At 45.2% G+C, this 26,600-nt stretch overlaps 1 protein-coding gene across 1 annotated transcript; it reads right to left on the bottom strand.

The window, feature by feature from the left end:
• Positions 1-7,112: 7,112 nt before the first annotated feature.
• Positions 7,113-26,532, bottom strand: SHPK (sedoheptulokinase). Its single transcript, XM_081945493.1, has 9 exons — positions 26,403-26,532; positions 26,098-26,220; positions 24,421-24,565; positions 22,399-22,601; positions 17,918-18,059; positions 17,085-17,268; positions 14,631-14,783; positions 9,577-9,752; positions 7,113-7,213 (listed from the first exon to the last, which is right to left on the bottom strand). Exons 4-9 carry the CDS (start codon positions 22,576-22,578, stop codon positions 7,125-7,127), a joined length of 924 nt encoding a protein of 307 aa, XP_081801619.1. The 5' UTR covers positions 22,579-22,601; positions 24,421-24,565; positions 26,098-26,220; positions 26,403-26,532; the 3' UTR covers positions 7,113-7,124.
• Between the last annotated feature and the right edge of the window lie 68 nt (positions 26,533-26,600).

A 26,600-nucleotide genomic window follows, 5' to 3' on the forward strand; every position in this document is an offset into this window, starting at 1 on the left:
AGTCCAGCCCCCTGCTCAAGCAGGAGACCCTCTACCATTTCAGACAGGTAGCTGCCAGTCTCTTTTTCAAAGCCTCCAGGTAAAGGAAGGAAGGAAGGAAAGAAGGAAGGAAGAATAAAAGAGCTGGAAGGGACCTTGGAGGTCTTCTAGTCCAGCCCCCTGCTCAAGCAGGAGACCCTCTACCATTTCAGACAGGTAGCTGCCAGTCTCTTCTTCAAAGCCTCCAGGTAAAGGAAGGAAGGAAGGAAGAATAAAAGAGCTGGAAGGGACCTTGGAGGTCTTCTAGTCCAGCCCCCAGCCCAAGCAGGAGACCCTCTACCATTTCAGACAGGGGGCTGCCAGTCTCTTCTTCAAAGCCTCCAGGTAAAGGAAGGAAGGAAGGAAGGAAAGAAGGAAGGGAGAGTAAAAGAGCTGGAAGGGACCTTGGAGGTCTTCTAGTCCAGCCCCCTGCTCAAGCAGGAGACCCTCTACCATTTCAGACAGGTGGCTGCCCAGTCTCTTCTTCAAAGCCTCCAGGTAAAGGAAGGAAGGAAGGAAGGAAAGAAGGAAGAATAAAAGAGCTGGAAGGGACCTTGGAGGTCTTCTAGTCCTGCCCCCTGCTCAAGCAGGAGACCCTCTACCATTTCAGACAGGTGGCTGCCAGTCTCTTCTTCAAAGCCTCCAGGTAAAGGAAGGAAGGAAGGAAGGAAAGAAGGAAGAATAAAAGAGCTGGAAGGGACCTTGGAGGTCTTCTAGTCCAGCCCCCAGCCCAAGCAGGAGACCCTCTACCCTTTCAGACAGGTGGCTGCCAGTCTCTTCTTCAAAGCCTCCAGGTAAAGGAAGGAAGGAAGGAAGGAAAGAAGGAAGAATAAAAGAGCTGGAAGGGACCTTGGAGGTCTTCTAGTCCAGCCCCCAGCCCAAGCAGGAGACCCTCTACCATTTCAGACAGGTGGCTGCCAGTCTCTTCTTCAAAGCCTCCAGGTAAAGGAAGGAAGGAAGGAAGGAAAGAAGGAAGGGAGAGTAAAAGAGCTGGAAGGGACCTTGGAGGTCTTCTAGTCCAGCCCCCTGCTCAAGCAGGAGACCCTCTACCATTTCAGACAGGTGGCTGCCAGTCTCTTCTTCAAAGCCTCCAGGTAAAGGAAGGAAGGAAGGAAGGAAAGAAGGAAGAATAAAAGAGCTGGAAGGGACCTTGGAGGTCTTCTAGTCCAGCCCCCAGCCCAAGCAGGAGACCCTCTACCATTTCAGACAGGGGGCTGCCAGTCTCTTCTTCAAAGCCTCCAGGTAAAGGAAGGAAGGAAGGAAGGAAAGAAGGAAGAATAAAAGAGCTGGAAGGGACCTTGGAGGTCTTCTAGTCCAGCCCCCTGCTCAAGCAGGAGACCCTCTACCATTTCAGACAGGTGGCTGCCCAGTCTCTTCTTCAAAGCCTCCAGGTAAAGGAAGGAAGGAAGGAAGGAAAGAAGGAAGAATAAAAGAGCTGGAAGGGACCTTGGAGGTCTTCTAGTCCAGCCCCCTGCTCAAGCAGGAGACCCTCTACCATTTCAGACAGGTGGCTGCCAGTCTCTTCTTCAAAGCCTCCAGGTAAAGGAAGGAAGGAAGGAAAGAAGGAAGGAAAGAAGGAAGGAAGGGAGAGTAAAAGAGCTGGAAGGGACCTTGGAGGTCTTCTAGTCCTGCCCCCTGCTCAAGCAGGAGACCCTCTACCATTTCAGACAGGTGGCTGCCCAGTCTCTTCTTCAAAGCCTCCAGGTAAAGGAAGGAAGGAAGGAAGGAAAGAAGGAAGAATAAAAGAGCTGGAAGGGACCTTGGAGGTCTTCTAGTCCAGCCCCCAGCCCAAGCAGGAGACCCTCTACCATTTCAGACAGGTGGCTGCCAGTCTCTTCTTCAAAGCCTCCAGGTAAAGGAAGGAAGGAAGGAAGGAAAGAAGGAAGAATAAAAGAGCTGGAAGGGACCTTGGAGGTCTTCTAGTCCAGCCCCCAGCCCAAGCAGGAGACCCTCTACCATTTCAGACAGGTGGCTGCCCAGTCTCTTCTTCAAAGCCTCCAGGTAAAGGAAGGAAGGAAGGAAGGAAAGAAGGAAGAATAAAAGAGCTGGAAGGGACCTTGGAGGTCTTCTAGTCCAGCCCCCAGCCCAAGCAGGAGACCCTCTACCATTTCAGACAGGTGGCTGCCAGTCTCTTCTTCAAAGCCTCCAGGTAAAGGAAGGAAGGAAGGAAGGAAGGAAAGAAGGAAGAATAAAAGAGCTGGAAGGGACCTTGGAGGTCTTCTAGTCCAGCCCCCTGCTCAAGCAGGAGACCCTCTACCATTTCAGACAGGTGGCTGCCAGTCTCTTCTTCAAAGCCTCCAGGTAAAGGAAGGAAGGAAGGAAGGAAAGAAGGAAGAATAAAAGAGCTGGAAGGGACCTTGGAGGTCTTCTAGTCCAGCCCCCAGCCCAAGCAGGAGACCCTCTACCATTTCAGACAGGTGGCTGCCAGTCTCTTCTTCAAAGCCTCCAGGTAAAGGAAGGAAGGAAGGAAGGAAAGAAGGAAGAATAAAAGAGCTGGAAGGGACCTTGGAGGTCTTCTAGTCCAGCCCCCTGCTCAAGCAGGAGACCCTCTACCATTTCAGACAGGTGGCTGCCAGTCTCTTCTTCAAAGCCTCCAGGTAAAGGAAGGAAGGAAGGAAAGAAGGAAGGAAGAATAAAAGAGCTGGAAGGGACCTTGGAGGTCTTCTAGTCCAGCCCCCTGCTCAAGCAGGAGACCCTCTACCATTTCAGACAGGTGGCTGCCCAGTCTCTTCTTCAAAGCCTCCAGGTAAAGGAAGGAAGGAAGGAAGGAAAGAAGGAAGAATAAAAGAGCTGGAAGGGACCTTGGAGGTCTTCTAGTCCAGCCCCCAGCCCAAGCAGGAGACCCTCTACCATTTCAGACAGGTGGCTGCCAGTCTCTTCTTCAAAGCCTCCAGGTAAAGGAAGGAAGGAAGGAAAGAAGGAAGGAAAGAAGGAAGGAAGGGAGAGTAAAAGAGCTGGAAGGGACCTTGGAGGTCTTCTAGTCCTGCCCCCTGCTCAAGCAGGAGACCCTCTACCATTTCAGACAGGGGGCTGCCAGTCTCTTCTTCAAAGCCTCCAGGTAAAGGAAGGAAGGAAGGAAGGAAAGAAGGAAGAATAAAAGAGCTGGAAGGGACCTTGGAGGTCTTCTAGTCTGTCACGATGTTAAAAAGTTTGCTAGGCCTGAACTGCCTAAACTGACATTCAAGAGTTAAACTAAGAAAGCTTTATTGCGCAGGTCATAAAACAAAATGTTATCTGAAAGTGATTTATTGCGCACGCGTTACACATTCCAAAAATTCTTCTCTTTTTTGTTCGGCAGCCAACTTTGGCAAACGTAGCTTTCATTATCAAAATGTAACCAATTAGTTATTTTCTGTTTCATTTACTTTTATTATTTTATTATTAAAGTTTGTTTATTAATTAGAATACTTTTAAAGACTTATTTTTCTCAATATCTCAAGAGATATGCGGAAGGGAATCAGCCACGGTCCATTGATCTCCAACAGGGTGTTTTTCCCCTGACAACTTGGTATGCAGAGTTTGGCTTTTGATGATACCAGCTGAGATGTTTACAATTTATGGCTGTATTTTCTCTTCGCGCTATCTTAAGATAACCGACTAAGCCTAATTAGCAATGTCGGAGAAAAAGAAAAAAGAAGAAAAATGGAAAGAGCTTTTTCTGACAAGGAGACTCCCTCGGACACAGAGAAGCAAGATCAAAACGTGCTTCAGGAACAACAAATTCCTTCAGGTGCCGAGCCAAATATGGGAGAAGGAGCTACAGGACGCGACATCCACGAAACGAGGTCAGTGGTTCCTCCTTCTAAAATATCTCCAGGAGATTATGAATTTTTGGGGGCCAAGCCAAAACTTCCCACTCTGCCAGAGCCACTCCATTCCCAGACCCTCGCAGATTATCAAACGATTGATGAATGGCAACTGCCGGCACAAAAAAAATCCTCCCACGCAGAAAGCAGATTTTATGAAATTCCCCCAGATGATGAGCAAGAAATGCAAAGCTATCTTGATCAAATAGAACTGTTTGAAAAATATGCTAGGGAGGCGAGAGTGTGTTTTGAAGAGATAAGGCGAAGTAGGAGAAGCTCCCCCACTCCCAAAATATTTGAGGACGCCATCTTGTCTTCAAAACAACAGCCTAAGACACACCCCACAGAGTTCATTGGTCAATTAGAACAAAGAGATATGTACACGTCACCGAGGTCACGTGGTCCCTTTGAGCCCATTGAACTTCCGGCCATGTATAGAGGGCTGCAGCCAAGAAGTGAAGCTGCACTGCCATCTGCTGGCGGAGAAAAATCATTACAGCAAAAGATGGTGAGTTTTAAAGAATTAGCTATGAGTTTTACAGAAGCCCAAACTTTGCCATCAAAGGTTAAGTCTTCAACACCCCCTGGCGGCGTTGAATCCTCCCTAGATTAAAAAAGGCAAAGCCAAAGGCGAATTCGAGGAAGCCAATTTGATGTTGCCACGCAAAGGCCAATGATGCAACCCCAGCATCCCCTGGTTCAACAACCAGATTTGCAACCAGAGCAACAAATTGTTCCTCAGCAGGTATTCACAGTCACCCCCTTGACTGGTGAGTCCAAATTAAAGGAGTCAGGAGAGAATTATAAAGCCTGGGTCAGTGAAATTGCGCTCTTGCTTCGAAGAGAAGGCACATATTCCATGGTTTTTAATCCTCCCCGTCAACCCTGGACACCTGCGATAAGAGACCTCGAAAACAGAGCAATCACGACTTTACTCATGTCAATGGAAATTGAGATCCAAGGTATCTTTCCACCTGATGCAACTGCCCAAGAAATATGGGCTATTTTGGAAGATTGCTACAGGCCCGTTTCAATTGAATCTTCATGTTTGCTCATGTCTGAGTTCCATGGTTCGAAGTTGAAACCTGGTGAACGAATTGGTGGACATTTGACCAAACTGAAAAGAATGAGAAGTGAATTGAGACAAAATGGCCATGTAATCGATGATATCCAAATGATTAGCATCATCATTAACTCATTGAATTATGAATGGAAAGATGCTGTTGCAAAGATTAACTACGTGCCTATTGCTCAACGCACAGTTAACCACGTTTGCAGACTTTTAGTGGAAGACGAAGCTATCAGGTTAGCTACCCCACATCTGCAACGACCTCCAGCGTCAAAGGCTCCAGCCAGACGTCCCTTCCGAGGAAGAGGCTACGCTCCAAGGATGCCAAAGTGCTACACCTGCAACCGTGTGGGACATGACACCCGGGATTGTCCCCAACGAGTTCCAGCTCCCGCCACGTACCAGCCCAGAGGAACAGATTCCAGAGGCAGAGGTAGAGGCGGAAGACAAGGTCGTCGTGGTCCAAGGCGTGATTCACAAGCTCCACTTGCGACACTGGCCATAACCAACGTTCCACAACCTGATCCAAAGTTCGACAGACGTCTTTTGTGGACTTTAGATAGTGGAGCAGCTGTGCACGTTACCCACAGAAGGGAACTTTTCACAGAGATGGGCGAACCAGAGCCCGAGTATCGAGAACTGTATTCCTTCACCAACCACACTTGCAAGGTTATGGGAAAAGGAACTGTTTACATTGAAGAGCTCGATACACACATCCCTGATGTTTATTACATACCTTCAGCAACCAGTAATTTGCTTAGTCAAAGTCACTTGTCTAGAGAGTTAAAGTTCCAGGTTCACCACCTCGAAAAAGCAAGTTACTTAGTTAAAGATGGTGATATTGTTGCTGAAACTATGCTGATTGGTGGTGTTTATTACTTAAAGCCAAAGCCTAAAGGGCAAGCACAGGCAAGTATGCAAACTCCAAAAAGGCACAACGTGAACCCAGAGAGAGTTGTCCCAGAGAGAGAAAACGTTACTGTGCCAAAGGCTCCTAAAGCCAACAAACAAAGAAAACAGAAACAGATTGCTCAGAGCAAGCCTGAGGGTCCTCATGAAACTGTTAATGTTGAGAATTCACTAACTGGTAAACCTTTGCATTCCAGGTGTATTCATAAGTGGCACAGAAGATTGGGGCATGCCAGTTTCCGTGTTCTTAGAAAGATGCCGGAGTTCGCAAAAGGTTTGGATCTAAAGGGGTGTAAGGTGTTTTTGGATTGTGCGGTTTGCAAAAAGGCTAAATCCAAGGGGGCTGCAATTCCCAAACACGCTACACGCCGGTCAACACGCATTTTTGATTTGGTACACACTGACATAGTGGGTCCTTTCCCACCAACACTTGGTGGCAGAAAGTATTTTTTAACAATTGTAGATAATCATTCTAGATATGGATTTGTATATCCTATGAGAGAGAAATCTGAGACCTTTCAGATCTTTAAAGACTTTGCAGCGTTTGTTTCTACACAATACCAAGTTCGCATCGCCAGAATCCAGAGTGACCGTGGTGCAGAATTCATGTCTCAACGTTTCCAGGACTGGATGCGTAAGAATGGAATTCTTCATCAGACATCTGCTCCATATACACCGGCTCATAACGGAGTCGTAGAAAGAAGACAAGGGGTTCTACAAACCATGATGCGTTGTCTTCTAGAAGATGCCAATCTCAGTAACGCATACTGGGGTGAAGCAATCAAATATGCAAATTACATTGTCAACCGTACTTGGAGCAGTGTAATCAATCAAACTCCTTTCTACATGCTGTATGGCTACAAGCCTAATCTCAAGAACCTCCATATTTTTGGTTCATATGCTATGGTGAACACTCCCTTAAGTCAAAGAAGAAAGGGAGGTACAGTAGCAAAGAGACTGAGATTTATGGGTATTGATGATAATTCAAAATGGTACAAATTCATTGATACTAAACATGTGATTGTCATTTCACAATCTGCTAATTTTGAGGAAGACATTGACTGGTCCAGGATTCATTCCAATGATCCTGAAGTTTATTTTCCTAGAGATGGTGTTCCAGATGCCACGCAGCCTGATGACAATTCGCAGGCAGATGTTCCTTCTACCAGTTCTTCACAACCTGATGTTCCGTCTTCGCAAGCCGCGGATGCTGATGCTAGCGACGAACGTGAGGACGAGGATGATGATGATGAAGAAGAAGAAGACTGGACTGATGTTCCTAGACGCTCCAAGAGGGCCACAAAAGGAATCCCTCCACAACGTTATTCATGGCAACTGACAAAATCACCATTACCTTTGATTTGCAACGTTGCTCTTCCTCCTGAGACATTCACACAAATCAAACAGCTTCCTGATTCAGAACAAGACAAATGGTATGATGCAATGCAGGATGAAATGGACAGTTTGAAGAAACTTAATGTATTCACACCTGCAAAACCTCCAGCAAACAAGAAAGTCATTGGCACCCGATGGGTCTACAGAATCAAGAAGAAACCGAATGGTGAGTCTTTATACAAAGCCAGACTTGTAGCTCAGGGTTTCGCTCAACGTTATCCTGAGGACTACACAAACACTTACTCACCAACAGTCAGAACTGAAAGTGTAAAAATTGCTTTAACCACTGCAACTATTCTTGGTTTAGAAGTTTTTCAATTTGATGTGGACACAGCTTATCTACAATGCAGACCTAGATGAAGAGATCTACGTGAGAAGCCCTCCAGGATTCCGAAAGCAAGAAGGGGATACCTGGTTCCTGAACAAAAGTCTTTATGGTCTGAAACAGTCAGGTTTAATGTGGTATTTATGTCTTACTGACAAACTAAATTCAATGGGCTTTATTAAGTCCGAAACTGATGAATGCGTGTTCACAAAAAGATCTAACAATGCATATGAGATAATTCTTGTTTATGTTGATGATATTGTTTATATTGGTCCAAATAAGAAAATGAGTGAGATTTTTGCTAAAAGTTTGCAGAGATACTTCACACTAAAATCTTTAGGACACATTAGCACTTATTTAGGTGTTCAAATTGAAAAGACACAGAAGGGGTTTAGTCTTTCACAAGAGGAGAAAATTGACCACATTCTACATCATTGCAACATGAAAGATGCTTGTAATTCTCTAACGTGGTTTGATGCTTTGATTACAGATATCTGGACACGTCCGATTCGACCAATCACCGTGATGGAAGATAATGTATCTGTTGTTTATATTTCTGAGTCACATTTTACAGGTTCTAGGTCCAGACACATTGACATTCGTTATCAAAACAGAAAGCAATTAGTTAAGCAAGGTTTTGTTAAATTGCAATATGTTTCTACACATGATCAGATCGCAGACATGCTTAACAAACCACTTGCCGCAAATCAACACGAGTATCTGCGAAAGAAGATGTGCCTTAATTGATGATTTGATGATGTCAGCCCAGACTAGCAAAAGAAGGGGTGTCACGATGTTAAAAAGTTTGCTAGGCCTGAACTGCCTAAACTGACATTCAAGAGTTAAACTAAGAAAGCTTTATTGCGCAGGTCATAAAACAAAATGTTATCTGAAAGTGATTTATTGCGCACGCGTTACACATTCCAAAAATTCTTCTCTTTTTTGTTCGGCAGCCAACTTTGGCAAACGTAGCTTTCATTATCAAAATGTAACCAATTAGTTATTTTCTGTTTCATTTACTTTTATTATTTTATTATTAAAGTTTGTTTATTAATTAGAATACTTTTAAAGACTTATTTTTCTCAATATCTCAAGAGATATGCGGAAGGGAATCAGCCACGGTCCATTGATCTCCAACAGGGTGTTTTTCCCCTGACATAGTCCAGCCCCCTGCTCAAGCAGGAGACCCTCTACCATTTCAGACAGGGGGCTGCCAGTCTCTTCTTCAAAGCCTCCAGGGACGGAGCTCCCACAACTTCTGGTGGCAACTCAGTTAAGTGCAAAAGTATTTCCTTTATTTAGGCTTACGAACCGTCCTTCACTTACGACCACAATGGACATTTATGCTGCTAAGCGAGACAGTTGTGAGGGGAGTTTTGCCTCCTTTTCTGATTTTTCCTGCCACACTTCTCCCCCTCCATCATTTTACATACCCAACTCCTTTCTAGCACTGATGATGTTCCCTAGTTGGCTCATGAAAGGTCTGAAGGAAAGCAGCCAAGCTCAGAGAGCACCGAGGACCCCACAATCCCCCCCTCCGCCTCCGCCTCTTTTTCCTCCTCCCCTTTCTTCCCCTTCCTCCTCTTCCTCTTCCTCCCCCTCCATATTCCCCATTCCCTTCTAGCACTGATGATGTTTCCTAGTTGGCTCATGAAAGGTCTGCAAGGAAACCACCCAGCTCAGAGAGCACCAAAGACCCCCCCACTCCTCCTCCCTCTCCTCCTCCTCTCTACAATCCCCCTCTCCTTTGGCCCTGATATTGTTCCCTAGTTGGGTCACGAAACGTCTGCAAGAAAACCATCCAGCTCAGAGAGCACCAAGAATCCCCCCACTTCTCCTCCTCTCTACAATCCCCCTCTCCTTTGGCCCTGATATTGCTCCCTAGTTGGGTCACGAAACGTCTGCAAGGAATCCACCCAGCTCAGAGAACACCAAGGATCCCCCACAGAGCCAAATTTCTCTACAAGCCCAAAGTTCCACTTTCCTGCAAAGCAGAAATAATCTTCCTTCGCTCGAGTTCGACTTTTTCCGTTCCAGGCTCCAGCAGCACCTACCTGCATCGCCGCTTTCAGACATGCAAGAGTAAACTGAGCACTGGAAATCTCCCAAGGCTACCCCAATCTTGGTCCCGGCTGGGATCCGGTGCCACGCCTGGCAGGTTTCCCCCGCGAGATCTCCCGAATCGACCACTTCAGGAAGCAAGTGGATGGGAAAGCCAGTGTTTTCCAAACTAAAAAAACAGAAGCAGGAATTAATGGGGGAGAGGGATCTGTGGAGGCTGAATAACATGGGTAGCCCTCGACTTACGCCCACAACGGAGCCCCACATTTTCGTTGCTAAGCGAGACAGTTGTTACGTTTTGCCCCATTTAATGACTTTTATGGCCGCCGTTGTTAAGTGAATCACTGCAGCTGTTAAAAGAGTCACATGGTTGTTCAGTGAATCTGGCTTCCTCATTGCTGGGCAGAAGTTTGCAAAAGGGGGTCACGTTTGCAAAAAGGGGGACGCTTGGCAATCGACTTGTATTTATAAATACGAGTCGATTGCCAAGCATCTGAATTTTGATCATGTGACCACAGGGATGCTGCAATGGTCTTAAAAGTGTGAAACATGGTCATAAGTCATTGTTTTCAATGGCATTGTAACTTTAAACCGTCGGTAAATGAATAGTTGTAAGTCGAGGACTACCTGTATTCCATGCCTTCTTTAGTCCATTTCAATATTGTTTGATTGCTGTATTAGTTCAATTTCTATATTTACTCTATTTCTACGGCCACCCCAACACAATGAATGCATTTAAAATAACATTTTAAAACTTAACTTAAACAAATGTTAAAGAATGTGCTTTAAGACAGATGGACTTCAGTCAGGTTGCCTGGGGAATTCTGGGTGTGGAAGTCCTCCCCTCTTAAAGCATGGCTGGCTGGGGGATTCTGGGAGTGGAAGTCCTCCCCTCTTAAAGCATCCTGGCTGGGGGATTCTGGAAGTGGAAGTCCTCCCCTCTTAAAGCATCCTGGCTGGGGGATTCTGGGAGTGGAAGTCCTCCCCTCTTAAAGCATTCTGGCTGGGGGATTCTGGGAGTGGAAGTCCTCCCCTCTTAAAGCATGGCTGGCTGGGGGATTCTGGGAGTGGAAGTCCACCCCTCTTAAAGCATGGCTGGCTGGGGGATTCTGGGAGTGGAAGTCCACCCCTCTTAAAGCATGGCTGGCTAGGGGATTCTGGGAGTGGAAGTCCTCCCCTCTTAAAGCATCCTGGCTGGGGGATTCTGGAAGTGGAAGTCCTCCCCTCTTAAAGCATCCTGGCTGGGGGATTCTGGGTGTGGAAGTCCTCCCCTCTTAAAGCATGGCTGGCTGGGGGATTCTGGGAGTGGAAGTCCTCCCCTCTTAAAGCATCCTGGCTGGGGGATTCTGGAAGTGGAAGTCCTCCCCTCTTAAAGCATCCTGGCTGGGGGATTCTGGGAGTGGAAGTCCTCCCCTCTTAAAGCATTCTGGCTGGGGGATTCTGGGAGTGGAAGTCCTCCCCTCTTAAAGCATGGCTGGCTGGGGGATTCTGGGAGTGGAAGTCCACCCCTCTTAAAGCATGGCTGGCTGGGGGATTCTGGGAGTGGAAGTCCTCCCCTCTTAAAGCATCCTGGCTGGGGGATTCTGGGAGTGGAAGTCCACCCCTCTTAAAGCAGGCTGCCTGGGGAATTCTGGGAGTGGAAGCCCTCCCCTCTTAAAGCATGCTGGCTGGGGGATTCTGGGAGTGGAAGTCCACCCCTCTTAAAGCATGGCTGGCTGGGGGATTCTGGGAGTGGAAGTCCTCCCCTCTTAAAGCATCCTGGCTGGGGGATTCTGGAAGTGGAAGTCCTCCCCTCTTAAAGCATCCTGGCTGGGGGATTCTGGGAGTGGAAGTCCACCCCTCTTAAAGCATGGCTGCCTGGGGAATTCTGGGAGTGGAAGCCCTCCCCTCTTAAAGCATGCTGGCTGGGGGATTCTGGGAGTGGAAGTCCACCCCTCTTAAAGCATAGCTGGCTGGGGGATTCTGGGAGTGGAAGTCCTCCCCTCTTAAAGCATCCTGGCTGGGGGATTCTGGAAGTGGAAGTCCTCCCCTCTTAAAGCATCCTGGCTGGGGGATTCTGGGAGTGGAAGTCCACCCCTCTTAAAGCAGGCTGCCTGGGGAATTCTGGGTGTGGAAGTCCTCCCCTCTTAAAGCATGGCTGGCTGGGGGATTCTGGGAGTGGAAGTCCTCCCCTCTTAAAGCATCCTGGCTGGGGGATTCTGGGAGTGGAAGTCCTCACCTCTTAAAGCATCCTGGCTGGGGGATTCTGGGAGTGGAAGTCCACCCCTCTTAAAGCATGGCTGGCTGGGGGATTCTGGGAGTGGAAGTCCTCCCCTCTTAAAGCATCCTGGCTGGGGGATTCTGGAAGTGGAAGTCCTCCCCTCTTAAAGCATCCTGGCTGGGGGATTCTGGGAGTGGAAGTCCACCCCTCTTAAAGCATTCTGGCTGGGGGATTCTGGGAGTGGAAGTCCACCCCTCTTAAAGCATCCTGGCTGGGGGATTCTGGGAGTGGAAGTCCACCCCTCTTAAAGCATGGCTGGCTGGGGGATTCTGGGAGTGGAAGTCCTCCCCTCTTAAAGCAGGCTGGCTGGGGGATTCTGGGAGTGGAAGTCCTCCCCTCTTAAAGCAGGCTGGCTGGGGGATTCTGGGAGTGGAAGTCCTCCCCTCTTAAAGCAGGCTGGCTGGGGGATTCTGGGAGTGGAAGTCCTCCCCTCTTAAAGCAGGCTGGCTGGGGGATTCTGGGAGTGGAAGTCCTCCCCTCTTAAAGCAGGCTGCCTGGGGAATTCTGGGTGTGGAAGTCCTCCCCTCTTAAAGCATGGCTGGCTGGGGGATTCTGGGAGTGGAAGTCCTCCCCTCTTAAAGCATCCTGGCTGGGGGATTCTGGGAGTGGAAGTCCTCACCTCTTAAAGCATCCTGGCTGGGGGATTCTGGGAGTGGAAGTCCACCCCTCTTAAAGCATGGCTGGCTGGGGGATTCTGGGAGTGGAAGTCCTCCCCTCTTAAAGCATCCTGGCTGGGGGATTCTGGAAGTGGAAGTCCTCCCCTCTTAAAGCATCCTGGCTGGGGGATTCTGGGAGTGGAAGTCCACCCCTCTTAAAGCATTCTGGCTGGGGGATTCTGGGAGTGGAAGTCCACCCCTCTTAAAGCATCCTGGCTGGGGGATTCTGGGAGTGGAAGTCCACCCCTCTTAAAGCATGGCTGGCTGGGGGATTCTGGGAGTGGAAGTCCTCCCCTCTTAAAGCAGGCTGGCTGGGGGATTCTGGGAGTGGAAGTCCTCCCCTCTTAAAGCAGGCTGGCTGGGGGATTCTGGGAGTGGAAGTCCTCCCCTCTTAAAGCATCCTGGCTGGGGGATTCTGGGAGTGGAAGTCCACCCCTCTTAAAGCAGGCTGCCTGGGGAATTCTGGGTGTGGAAGTCCTCCCCTCTTAAAGCATGGCTGGCTGGGGGATTCTGGGAATGGAAGTCCACCCCTCTTAAAGCATGGCTGGCTGGGGGATTCTGGGAGTGGAAGCCCATCCCTCTTAAAGCATGGCTGGCTGGGGGATTCTGGGAGTGGAAGTCCACCCCTCTTAAAGCAGGCTGGCTGGGGGATTCTGGGAGTGGAAGCCCATCCCTCTTAAAGCATGGCTGGCTGGGGGATTCTGGGAGTGGAAGTCCACCCCTCTTAAAGCATGGCTGGCTGGGGGATTCTGGGAGTGGAAGTCCTCCCCTCTTAAAGCATGTTGGATGGGGGATTCTGGGAGTGGAAGCCCATCCCTCTTAAAGCATGGCTGGCTGGGGGATTCTGGGAGTGGAAGTCCACCCCTCTTAAAGCATGGCTGGCTGGGGGATTCTGGGAGTGGAAGTCCTCCCCTCTTAAAACATGGCTGGATGGGGGATTCTGGGATTCCACCCAAATTCAGGTTGCCAGGTTTGTGATGCAATACAATACAATACAATAGTAGAGTTGGAAGGGACCTTGGAGGTCTTCTAGTCCAACCCCCTGCCTAGGCAGGAAACCCTATACCGTTTCAGACAAATAGCTATCCAACATCTTCTTAAAGACTTCCAGTGTTGGGGCATTCACAACTTCTGGAGGCAACTTCTGTTCCACCGATTAATTGTTCTCACTGTCAGGAAATTTCTCCTCAGTTCTAAATTGCTTCTCTCCTTGATTAGTTTCCACCCATTGCTTCTTGTTCTACCCTCAAGTGCCTTGGAGAATAGTTTGACTCCCTCTTCTTTGGGGCAACCCCTGAGATATTGGAAGACTGCTATCCTGTCTCCCCTAGTCCTTCTTTCTCTTAAGCTAAACATACCCAGTTCCTGCAACCGTTCTTCATATGTTTTAGCCTCCAGTCCCCTAATCATCTTTGTTGCTCTTCTCTGCACTCTTTCTAGAGTCTCCACACCTATTTTATACTGTGGGATTACCCCCTTGTTACAATACAATAGTAGAGTTGGAAGGGACCTTGGAGGTCTTCTAGTCCAACCCCCTGCCTAGGCAGGAAACCCTATACCGTTTCAGACAAATAGCTATCCAACATCTTCTTAAAGACTTCCAGTGTTGGGGCATTCACAACTTCTGGAGGCAACTTCTGTTCCACTGATTAATTGTTCTAACTGTCAGGAAATTCCTCCTCAGTTCTAAGTTGCTTCTCTCCTTGATTAGTTTCCACCCATTGCTTCTTGTTCTACCCTCAGGTGCCTTGGAGAATAGTTTGACTCCCTCTTCTCTGTGGCAACCTCTGAGATATTGGAATAATGCTATCATGTCTCCCCTAGTCCTTCTTTCTCTTAAGCTAAACATACCCAGTTCCTGCAACCGTTCTTCGTATGTTTTAGTCTCCAGTCCCCTAATCATTTTTGTTGCTCTTCTCTGCACTCTTTCTAGAGTCTCCACATCTTTTCTACATCGTGGCGACCAGAACTGAATGCAGTATTCCAAGTGTGGCCTTACCAAGGCCTTATAAAGTGGTATTAACACTTTTATTACACTTTTATTAAAACATGCCCCGAATGAAAAACCCCAGTGCACAGACTGTAGTGTGAACAGTCTGTGTGGCCCCTTTGAGGCCACCTGCAGACTTACAGTTCAGTGTTCCAGGATTTTTCTAGGGTGCTGAAGTATCCCCAGGCGGCGGCGTTTTGCACCGACATCTGTGGCTTCTCTCGGCCACACAGCATGGCCACGACGTAGTCCTGGATGGTACCAGCAGCTGTGTAGGGGGCCAGGAAATCTGGCCTAGGCAGCGAGGAAAGATAAGCAGTCCAGGCAGACGACAGATAGATAGACACAGAATGAATGAATGAATGAATGAATGAATGAATGAATGAATGAATGAATGAACGAATGGACGAATGTACATCTATTGGAAAAACTGAGGGGCATGAAAATATTATGCATATGCACATACACCCACAACTCTCTCCCTCTTTCTGTACACACACACACACACCATCATCATCATCTGCTTTTAATGACCCCATAATCCCTTGCAGGGTGGAGTCTGGGCAACTGAATGGAACTGAGCATTTACTGGCCGGATGCCTTCCTGTTGCCAGAGCGGAGTGTTGTTTCAGCTGATATATTCTCATTGTGCCTGGAGAGAGAAATAGCTGCCTCTACCTAGGATCAAACTCACAGCCTCCTGATTGTGAGGCAAGATCGCCACCTCTAGGCTACCACATCTCCATCTGTCTCTGTCCCTGTCTCCCTCCCTCCCTCTCTCTAGTCCTCGATTTACAACAGTTCATTTAGTGACCATCCAAAGTTACAATGGCACTGAAAAACGTATAACCGTTTTTCACATACAACCTTTCCAGCATCCTCATGATCATGTCATCAAATACAGATGCTTGACAACTGACTCATATTTATGACGGTTGCAGTGTCCCGGGGGTCACGCAATCCCCTTTTGCGACCATCTGTCAAGCAAAACAGTGGGGAAGCCCGATTCACATCACAACCAAATTAACCACTTATCAACCGCAGGGATTCATCTAACAACAGTGGCAAGAAAGGTCGTAAAATGGGGCAAATCTCACTGAACCAACGTCTGTATTCATTTCTGCGCAATCTGAGAAAAATTTTGGATTACATCTTCTTGTCTTGGGGGTTTCCTCATTTTTCCAGTATTGTACAAATAGGATGCTTGCTGCTGTCAAGACATGCAAGGCTAAATACAAATTCCCCTTATTATATTTTTTCTGGTATTCCTAACAAGAATATTTCTGAAAAAAAGAAAAAGCTAGGTAAATGGGTGGAAAGAAAAGAATATAAGAGGAGTTCCTGAGAGACTAAGAGAAAATGGTTGAAAGGAGGAAAGAAGGAAAAGGATCTACTAGTAGAATAGAGTGAAATATTCTATGAAATGTAATATTGTCAATGGTATATAGTTAATACGATGTGAGGGAAAAAGATTAATATTATTAATTGTGGATAATTAATTAAGTGAAATGTTTACTATACAAAATTAAATTTGAGGATATATATATATATATAATCGATATTAAAAAAGAATAGATGGAAATGAAATGTTAAATTTGATTAACTTGGTGAGGCAAATAATGATATTGTTTATATATTAAGAAAAAATTAAATTTAAATATAATAGTTGGAAATGAAATGTTAAATTTGATTAATGGAGAGGCAAATAATGATATTGTTTATATATTAAGAAGAAATTAAATGTAAATGTAATAATAGTTGGAAATGAAATGTTAAATTTGATTAACTTGGAGAGGCAAATAGTGATATTGTTTATATATTAAGAAGAAATTAAATTTAAATGTAATAGTTTGAAATGAAATGTTAAATTTGATTAATGGAGAGGCAAATAATGATATTGTTTATATATTAAGAAGAAATTAAATGTAAATGTAATAATAGTTGGAAATGAAATGTTAAATTTGATTAACTTGGAGAGGCAAATAGTGATATTGTTTATATATTAAGAAGAAATTAAATTTAAATGTAATAGTTTGAAATGAAATGTTAAATTTGATTAACTTGGAGAGGCAAATAATGATATTGTTTATATATTACGAAGAAATTAAATGTAAATGTAATAATAGTTGGAAATGAAATGTTAAATTTGATTAACTTGGAGAGGCAAATTATGATATTGTTTATACATTAAGAAGAAATTAAATTTAAATTGGAAATTTAATAATAGATGGAAATGAAATTAATTTGGAGGGGCAAATAGTGATATTGTTTGCATATTAAGAAGAAATTAAATTTAAATGTAATAATAGATGGGAATGAAATGATAAATATGATTAACTTGGAGGGGCAAATAGTGATATTGTTTATATATGGAGCAGAAATTTAAATTTAAATTGGAAAATATGGAAAGAAAATAAAGACGGCTGAAATTTGAAATGGAAATATGATGTAAAATGAACTATGCATAGAGAAGATGTAAAGGGGGCAACACTTTGCTTTTAAAAGAAATTAAAATATGTGACAAAAAAAACACGTTTGTTTCCAAAAAAATAATTTAAAAAAAAGAACATTTCTGGCTTTTAATCCCGCATGTACCTGTTCTTCAAGAGCCAGAAGACGGTGGCGCAGCCGTAGCCGGAAGCCACGCTGAGGTGCGAACGAGGTGCCGGGAGGGAAGAGAGGAACTGGGGGCTGCAGCGGCCATCTTGCCAGGTGATGAGGTGACTCACTTTATCCGGCCGAAAAGTCCACCCGCCTCCACTTTCCGTCCAGGTGCCACCTGGAAGAGGCAGGTGACGGCTCAGGTGGGGGAGCACCAGGGACCAGGAGGATAACAACCCTGCTTTTCCATTGTGTTGGCCGTCCTTGACGCACAAAGGCTACTGGGATGCACGTTATTTAAAAAGAGGAAGTCCTCGACTTCCGACCGTTCTCTTAGTGACCATCTGAAGTGAAAAAAGAACTGACAAAAGGATCGTTTTTCACTCTTACAACTGTGACAGCCTCCTGTAATCAAAGTTCAGAGGCTTGGCCAACTGGTTCGTATTTATGACGGTCGCATTGTCCTGGGGTCACATGATCCCCTTTTGCGACCTCCTGACAAGTCAACGGGGAAGCCGGATTCACTTAACAACCGTGTCAACCTGTTCTCCAAAGCACCTGAGGGCAGGTCAAGAAGCAATGGATGGAAACTAATGAAGGAGAGAAGCAACCTGGAACTAAGGAGAAACTTCCTAACAGTGAGGACAATTAACCAATGGAACAACTTGCCACCAGAGGTTGTGGGTGCTTCATCACTGGAGGTTTCTAAGAAGAGACTGGACAGCCATTTGTCTGAAATGGTATAGGGTTTCCTGCCTGAGCGGAGTTGGACTAGAAGACCTCTAGGGTGCTTCCTAACCGTGTTATTTTTATGTTCTAAATCTCACCTTTTCCAGCTTCCCAAAACATCACCCCGTGCATTTGTCCAGAAACGCCAATGCAGCAAACTCTTTGCGTAAAAGCCGGAGAAAGAGTCACCAGGCAACCGTTCAAGGCTTCGATGATTCCGTGGACATCCTGCTCATTCTCCTGTGAAAGAAAGAAAGAAAGAAAGAAAGAAGAAAGAAAGAAAGAAAGAAAGAAAGAAAGAAAGAAAGAAAGAGAAAAAGAAAGAAAGAAAGAAAGAAAGAAAGAAAAAAAAAGAAAGAGAGAGAGAGAAAGAAAGAAAGAAAGAAAGAAAGAAAGAAAGAAAGAAAGAAAGAAAGAAAGAAAGAAAAGAGGCAGGCAGGGAGGGTAGAAGGAATGAAAGAAGGCAGGAAGGATGATGAGAAAGTGGGAAGGAGAGAAAGTGAGAAGAAAGGAAGATGAGAAAGTGGGAAGGGAGGGAGTAAGGAAGGAGAGAAAGTGAGAAAAGTGAGAAGAAAGGAAGATGAAAAGAAAGGAAGATGTGAAAGTGGGAAGGGAGGAAGATGAGAAAGTGGGAAAGGAGGGAGGAAGGAAGGAAGGAGAAAAAGTGAGAAGAAAGTGAGAAGAAAGGAAGATGAAAAGAAAGGAAGATGAGAAAGTGAAAAGGAAGGAAGGTGAGAAAGTGGGAAGGAAGGAAAATGAAAAGGAAGGGAAACAAGAAGGAAGAAAAGAAGGAAGGATTTGTTTATTTATTAAATTTAGCTGCTATCTAAAGCGACTCTAGGGGGGAGAAAGAATACATCGGGGGAAAATTTATGAGAAAAGAGAATGAATGCTTTACGAAGAGAAAGGCAACCGTCAGTTATTAAAAGTTTCAGAGAATTTTTTAATTGAAAAGTTAAAATATGTAGACACGTATTTTAGAAGTAGGGAGAAGTAGGGCAAGTCAGGATGAGACCAAAGGTCACTGAGATCACAGAATCCTAGGGACAGAAGGAACCTGAGAGGTCTTCTAGTCCAACCCCCTGCTCAAGACAGGAAATTTATACAGAATAACATTAACAGAGTTGGAAGGAAGCTTATGGGTCATCTAGTCCAACCCCCACCCAAGCAGGAGACCCTACACCATTTCTGACAGATGGCAGTCCAGTCTCTTCTTGAAAGCCTCCAGTGATGAAGCTCCCAAACTTCTAGTGGCAAGTTGTTCCACTGGTTTATTGTCCTCACTGTCAGGAAGTTTCTTCTTATTTCTACGTTGAATCTCCCCTTGGACAGTTTCCATCCATTATTCCTTCTCTGGCCTTCAGGTGCTTTGGAGAATAGCTTGACCCCCTCCTCTCTGTGGCAGCCCCTCAAATATTGGACAATACCAAAACTTTTTTTATTGAACTGAATAAGATTATATTAAAATTCATATGGCAAGGGGAGAAAGCTAGGATAAAACTGAAAGAGTTACAGGATGAAAAAATCAGAGGTGGTATGTGACTCCCTGACTGGGAGCTTTGTTATAAAGCAGCAGCATTAACATGGATCAGGGATTGGATTAATTTAAAAAATAAAAGAGTATTAACACTGGATGGCCATGTTTTGCAAACAAGATGGCATTTCTTCTTATAGGAAGAGGGGAAAAAGAAACAAAAATATTTTCATAGACACTATATTAGAGATGATACAGGTTTGGAATAAAATTAGGGAAAAACGCTACATGAAAATACTGACATGGCTTTCCAGTATGAAAGCCATGACATATCCCAATACGCTAGATCTATCTAAAATGGTTAGATACAGAGAAATTTTAGACATTCAGGGGAATCTGAAAACAAACCAGGAATTTTAAATTTTAAATTTTAAGAGGTTGTCCTTTTAACCTGTTTTAATTTTTATTATCACTGTACAGATCCTATATTTAATTTGTTTTTAATAAGGGGTATTTAATATTGTTATTGTATATACGGTTTTAGCTTTTGTCTGTACACCGCCCCGAGTCCCCTCGGGGAGAGGGGGCGGTCTATAAATTCAATAAATGAATGAATGAATGAATGAATTAAAGGAGCAAAACATAAATATAGATTGGTGGCCATATCTTCAATTACAACCGAGGTACAAAAAAGATGTAAAAGAATATGGAATGTATACAGAATTACAACAAATAGATAAAATTTTAACAGGCCCGGAAGATAAATTCATAACAAAAATGTACAAATATTTATTAGAAGTAACATTGGAAGACGACGTAGTTAAAAGTTGCATGATAGCGTGGGCCAAAAAGTTTGGACACAATATAGATCTAGTGGATTGGGAAAAAAATTTGGAACACAAATTATAAACTAACAAGACCAGTAGCATACAAAGAAAACATGTTCAAAATGTTCTATTGTTGGCATTTACCACCAATGAGATTGGCCAAATTGTAACTGAACATGAATCTGACCTGATGGAAGTGCAAAAAAACCACAAGGGGCTTTCTATCATATATGGCGGACTTGTCCAGAAACTCAAACGTATTGGATTAAAATTTGGAAATGGATACAACAAATGACAGAGGAACAGAATATAAACCGAAACTCTATCTGCAGGGAATAACCAAGGGGAAATATAGAAAGGAAATTAAATACATACTAATATACCTTGTTGACTACAGCTAGAATAATGTTTGCCCAGTGCTGGAAACAAAGGAATATTCCCCCAGATGAATTAGTGATTCAGAAAATTCTAGATTGCGCAGAAATGGACAAGTTAATATTAAGATTAAAGGACAAAGAAAAGTCTGAATGCTATGAAATTTGGGATAATTGATATAAATGGTTGCATAACGGGAATAAAGTTAATTCAGCCAAAAAACAATAAAGAAATGCATAGAACTGTAGGTGAATGTATATAAATATAGAAGCGATAGAAAAGTGATAGAAGACACAATAGCAGTGTTCCATTATCTCAGAGGTTGCCACAAAGAAGAGGGAGTCAAACTATTCTCCAAGGCACCTGAGGGTAGAACAAGAAGCAATGGGTGGAAACTAATCAAGGAGAGAAGCAACTTAGAGCTGAGAAGAAATTTCCTGACAGGAGAATTAACCAGTGGAACAGAAATTGCCTCCAGAAGTTGTGAATGCCCCAACACTGGAAGTCTTTAAGAAGATGCTGGATAGCCATCTGTCTGAAACGGTATAGCAGTGATGGCGAACCTATGGCACACGGAGCCATTTATCAGGGCACGCGAGGCGTTGCCCTGTCAGCTGGCCAGCGCACATGCGCACGCTGGCCAGCTGAGTTCACCTTTTTAAAAGCTATTTTTCGCCTTCCCCAGGCTTCAGAGGCTTTATAGGAGCCTGGGGAGGGCGAAAAGAGCCTCTCCCCCCACTGGAGGCTTCAGGAACCGTCTGGAGGCTTCCCTGAAGCCTTCGGAACGCTTAAAACGACCCTCCGAACAAACCGGAAGTCACTACCGGTTTGCTCGGAGGGTGGTTTTAAGCGTTCCGAAGAGTTCAGGGAAGCCTCCGGACGGTCCCTGAAGTCTCCGGAGGGCCTCTGGGGGGGCGGGGGGGCTCTTTTTGCCCTCCCCAGGCTCCTATAAAGCCTCTGAAGCCTGGGTAGGGCGAAAAAAGCATGTAAAAATGGGGGGGTCTGCGTTGTGCGCGCATGTGCACTGGTGAGTCGCGCATTGCATTATGGGTGTGGCACGCCCGCACACGACCCCCCTGCACTCCCCCCACTTGTGGCACGCGAGCCAAAAAAGGTTCGCCATCACTGCGGTATAGGGTTTCCTGCCTAGGCAGGGGTTTGGACTGGAAGAACTCCAAGGTCCCTTCCAACTCTGCTATTGTATTGTATTGTATTGATATATATAGGTATGATGACACAACAATGTTAATGTGATGATTGTAGGATGTCATAGAGGGGAAAAAAAATAAAAATTTGATCAACACACAAAAGAAGAGACTCTAGAAAGAGTGAAGAGAAGAGTAACCAGGATGAGGAGGGGACTGGAAACTAAAACATATGAAGAACAGGAATTCGGGATGCCTAGTTTAATGAAAAGAAGGACTAGGGGAGACAGGAGAGCATCTTCCAATATTTGAGGGGCTGCCCCAGAGAGGGGGGGGGGGGTCAAGCTATTCTCCAAGGCACCCGAAGGCCAGACAAGGAATAATGGATGGAAACTGATCAAGGAGAGAGATTCAACCTGGAAATAAGGAGGAATTTCCTGACAGTGAGAACAATCAACCCATGGAACAGACATTGTGGGAGCTTCATCCCTGGAAGCTTTCAAGAAGAGACTGGGCTGCCATCTGTCAGAAATAGTGTAGGATCTCCTGTTTGGGTGGGTGGGGGTTGGTCTAGATGACCTCCAAAGTCCCTTCCAACTCTGTTAATCTGTTATATCTCCAATAAAATTGTTCTTTGAGGAACTGACCAGCCTCGGAGTTCTGCTTTCTATAAAGTTATTACTTGGAACCTTGACGCAGAGGGTTGGACTGTAGAACCTCCGTGGTCCCTTCCAACGCTATTCGCTCTTCAACCTTACCCGCAACTGAGCATCTTTGATGGGCACATTGGCCTGTATGGGCTTGGTGCAGCGGGCGACCAGGGATGGGCCTTTGTTCGTTTTTTCCACCAGGGCCACCTTGACGGACGTGGTACCCAGATCGATGCCAAGGATGCATGGAGCGGGCAGCCCGATGGGCCGCGGTCTGTCCTGCGCCATCCGAAATTCCCGCGCCTTGAAGCCTGGAGTCTGGACCACGAAAAAATGAAACCAGCTTAGCCCTACACCTGCTCAACTGAAGAGGCTCCAGCGCGACAAATTTTGGATGCTTTTCAATCACTGTTTTTAAAATGCTCTTTATGGTTTTAAATGCCGTGTGGGATTTGAACGGTAAGCTGTCCAGAGCCATGGATTGAAATCGTGGCTCTAGAAATCGAATAGCAATAGCACTTAGACTTATATGCCGCTTCAGAGTATTTTACAGCCCTCTCTTAACGGTTTAGAGAGTCAGCCTCTTGCCCCCAACAAGCCGGGTCCTCATTTGACCGACCTCAGAAGGATGGAAGGCTGAGTCAACCTTGAGCCTGGTGAGATTTGAACTTCTGGCAGTAGGCAGACTCAACCTGCAGTGTTGCAGTCTAACCATTGCGCTACCGTGACAGGGAGGGAGGAAGGGAAGGAGGGAGTGAGGGGGAGTGAGGGAGGGAGAGAGGAGGAGAAAAGGCAGGGAGGAAGGAAGGAAGGAGAAAAGGGAGGGAGAGAAGGAAGGAAGGAAGGAGAAAAGGCAGGGAGGAAGGAAGGAAGGAAGGAAGGAGAAAAGGCAGGGAGGAAGGAAGGAAGGAAGGAGAAAAGGGAGGGAGAGAAGGAAGGAAGGAAGGAGAAAAGGGAGGGAAAGGAGAGAAGAAGGAAGGAGGCAGAAAAGGGAGGGAGAGAAGGAAGGAAGGAGAAAAGGGACAGAAGGGAGAGGAAGGAGAGGGAAAAGGGAGGGAGAGAAGGAAGAAGAGAGAAAAAAGAGGGAGGGAATGCCTTGTTACATTGGTTACGTGAGTCACTGCAGTAGTTAAATTACTGTAGTAACTTGGTTGTTAAGTGAATCTTTGCTTGTGAGAAGGTCGCAAAAGGGGGAACCCCAGGACAGTGCAACCGTCACAAATGTGAGTCAGTTGTCAAGCATCTGGATGTAAATCATGTGGCCATGGGGATGCTACAATGGTTATACGTGTGAAAAAATAGTCATAAATCGCTTTTTTCAGTGTATTGTAACTTCTGTCACTAAACAAACTGTTGTAAGTAGAGGACTACCTGTATTGATTTGTTAGGAGTTTAAAAGCCTCTGATCTGCCCACCTCCCTTCCTACTTCTAACAGATGTCTGATCTGAAGTCAGAGAAACTCTTTCATAAAATACATTTTTTCCTTAAAAGTAACACACTGGAATCAATCAAAGTTTAAACGACATGGGAATTTTGCACCTAACAAAGGTCTGGTTTTTCTTAAAACATGAAATTCTCCCAAGAAAAGACATAGGTTTGATTAGAGAGATATTTTTCTGATAAAGGAGATAACTAGGAGAATATTTCCTCTAATCATAAGAGCAACAAAGAGGATTAGGGGACTGGAGACTAAAACATATGAGGAACAGTTGCAGAAACTGGGTATGTTTAGTTTAATGAAAAGAAGGACTAGGAGGGACATGATAGCAGACTTCCAATATCTCAGGGGTTGCCACAAAGAAGAGGGAGTCAAACTATTCTCCAAGGCACCTGAGGGTAGAACAAGAAGCAATGGGTGGAAACTAATCAAGGAGAGAAGCAACTTAGAACTGAGGAGAAATTCCCTGACAGTTAGAACAATTAACCAGTGGAACAGAAGTTGACTCCAAAAGTTGTGAATGCCCCAACACTGGAAGTCTTTAAGAAGATGCTGGATAACCATTTGTCTGAAACGGTATAGGGTTTCCTGCCTAGGCAGGGGGTTGGACTAGAAGACCTCCAAGGTCCCTTCCAACTCTGCTATTGTATTGTATTGTATAAAAAAGCATGTTTTTTCTTTTTTTTTCTACCTGAGGCTGTGAGTTCGATCCTAGGTAGAGGCAGATATTTCTCTCTCAGGGCACAATGAGAATATATCTGCTGAAACAAAACTCCTCATTGGCGACAGGCAGGGCATCTGGCCAGTAAACGCTTTGCTTCATTCAGCTGCTCAGACTCCACCCCGATGCAAAGGATTACGGGTTCATTGAAAGACCAAAATAAAAATAAAACAATAAAACCATATATCATATTACATGTAAACGATAATTTAAATTTTATGATCTACAACCTATTACTTTTGTTATTGTATGTGTGCACACCGAGAGCTTATGCACCGGAGACAAATTCTTTGTGTGTCCAATCAAAATTGGCCAATAAAGAATTCTATTCTGTGAAAGGAAAATGGGGGAAAGAAGAAAGAGGTAAGGAGATGAGGATGGAAGGGGGAGGAAGAGAAGGGGAGAGGGTAGGAAGGGAAAGAGGAAGAGTAGGAGTAAGGGAGAGGTAAGGGAAGAAGGAAGGGGAAGGAGAGGAGGAAGGAAGAAAGCAGAGAAGGGAAGGAGGGTGAAAAGAAAGGGAAAGGAGAGGAGGATGGAAGGGAGAGGAAGAGAAGGAGAGAGGGTAGGAAGGGGAAGAGGAAAAGTAGGGGAGAGATAAGGGAAGAAGGAAGGGGAAGAAGAGGTGGAAGGAAGGAAGTAGAGAAGGAAGGGAAAAAGGAAAGGGAAAGGAGAGGAGGGTGGAAGGGAGAGGAAGAGAAGGAGAGAGGGTAGGAAGGGGAAGAGTAGGAGTAGGGGAGAGGTAAGGGAAGAAGGAAGGGGAAGGAGAGGAAGAAGGGAGGGAGGAAGGGAGAAAAGAAAGAGAAAAAAAGGTGCTGTTACAACAGGCAGAAGGGATGGTAAATAAAGCAACCCAAACTGTATATTTTAACCTTTTAAATGAAATAATAAATGTATAATGATAAATGTAAAGAAGAATAACAATTATGTGACTGTATACTTAAAATGATATGTAAGAGAACAAAAAATTTAAAAAGATATGGGGAAGAAAAGAATTCTATTTTGCACCATTCCTATTTCTATTCACGTGTCTTTCTTTACAGGCTTAAAAATCCTATAAAAATCTTGCCCATGTAGCCAGCTGCCCCAAAGGCAAACCTTGCCCAGGTAGTCCTCGACTTACAACAGTTCGTTTAGTGACCCTTCAAAGTTACGAGACTGGAAAATTTGACTTATGATCATTTTGCACACTTATGACCGTTGCATCATCCCCAGGGGCGCGGGATCAAAATTCACATGCTTGGCAACTGGTTCATAGTTATGACAATGAGCCACGGTGGCGCAGTGGTTAGAGGGCAGTGCGGCAGGCTACTTCTGCTGTTCACTAGCGACCAGCAGTTTGGCAGTTGGAATCTCACCAGGCTCAAGGCTGACTCAGACTTTCGTCCTTCCGAGGTCGGTAAAACGAGGACCCAGATTGTTGGGGGCAAGAGGCTGACTCTGTAAACCGCTTAGAGAGGGCTGTAAAAGCACTGCGAAGCAGCATATAAGCCTAACAAGCAAAATCAGTGAGGAAAACTCAATTCATTTACCAACCACAGTGATTCATTTAATGACCGCAGCAAAATATGTACCGGTCATTAAAATTGGGTATATAACTCACTTAGCAAAGAATTCCTGTCTCGATTGCAATAATAAATTGGGGACTACCCGCAAGCAAGCACGCAGACTTTGCTAATTGATTCAGATGTGACAGATTTCCATCATCCCAGGTTATGCTGCCTGATGGGTATTGGAGTCCCAGATGTCTGGAGAAGAAAGGACCCAAAGAGGCTAGGAAAGAGAAATGCAACCTCAAATATAAGCCATAAAAAGGAGATTCCACAGCTTTTAACCTCCCTCCCCCTTCCACCCCCCCCCGCAATGCAGCTGCAGTAAATGCACATAATGACCAGAAATGCAATGAAAAGGGAGCAGGCAGCTTTGAGGCCTCATTTTCCAAGCATATCTTTCACCTTCAAACAGGTAAAGTTGAGTGGTCTGCGCCGTAGGCTGGAAAAGCAGCTGCGAAAGGCAGAAAAATCGGCTTTAAAATGAACTTCGGAGCAAAAAGGAAGCCTGCCACACTCAATATGGGGTTCGTCGTGGCGCGGCAGCCATCTTGAAGAGGTCACCATCGTATCTGTGCTGTATAAACGGCTTCGCCACATCCA

This window comes from Natrix helvetica, assembly GCF_964273705.1.
Source record: "Natrix helvetica genome assembly, chromosome: 2".
Classification (NCBI taxonomy): domain Eukaryota; kingdom Metazoa; phylum Chordata; class Lepidosauria; order Squamata; family Natricidae; genus Natrix; species Natrix helvetica.

What these genes read in the sequence shown, in the direction of transcription:
- SHPK (XM_081945493.1), bottom strand. Translation starts at nt 22,578, where the DNA reads ATGGCGCAGGACAGACCGCGGCCCATCGGGCTGCCCGCTCCATGCATC. An exon ending in GTTTTGGGAAGCTGGAAAAG is followed by an intron (nt 17,269 to 17,917) that starts GTGAGATTTAGA and finishes TGCCTCTTCCAG; the next exon opens with GTGGCACCTGGACGGAAAGT. An exon ending in GTCTGAAAGCGGCGATGCAG is followed by an intron (nt 7,214 to 9,576) that starts GTAGGTGCTGCT and finishes GTTCTGAATCAG; the next exon opens with GAAGCTGTTTGATTTGTGTG.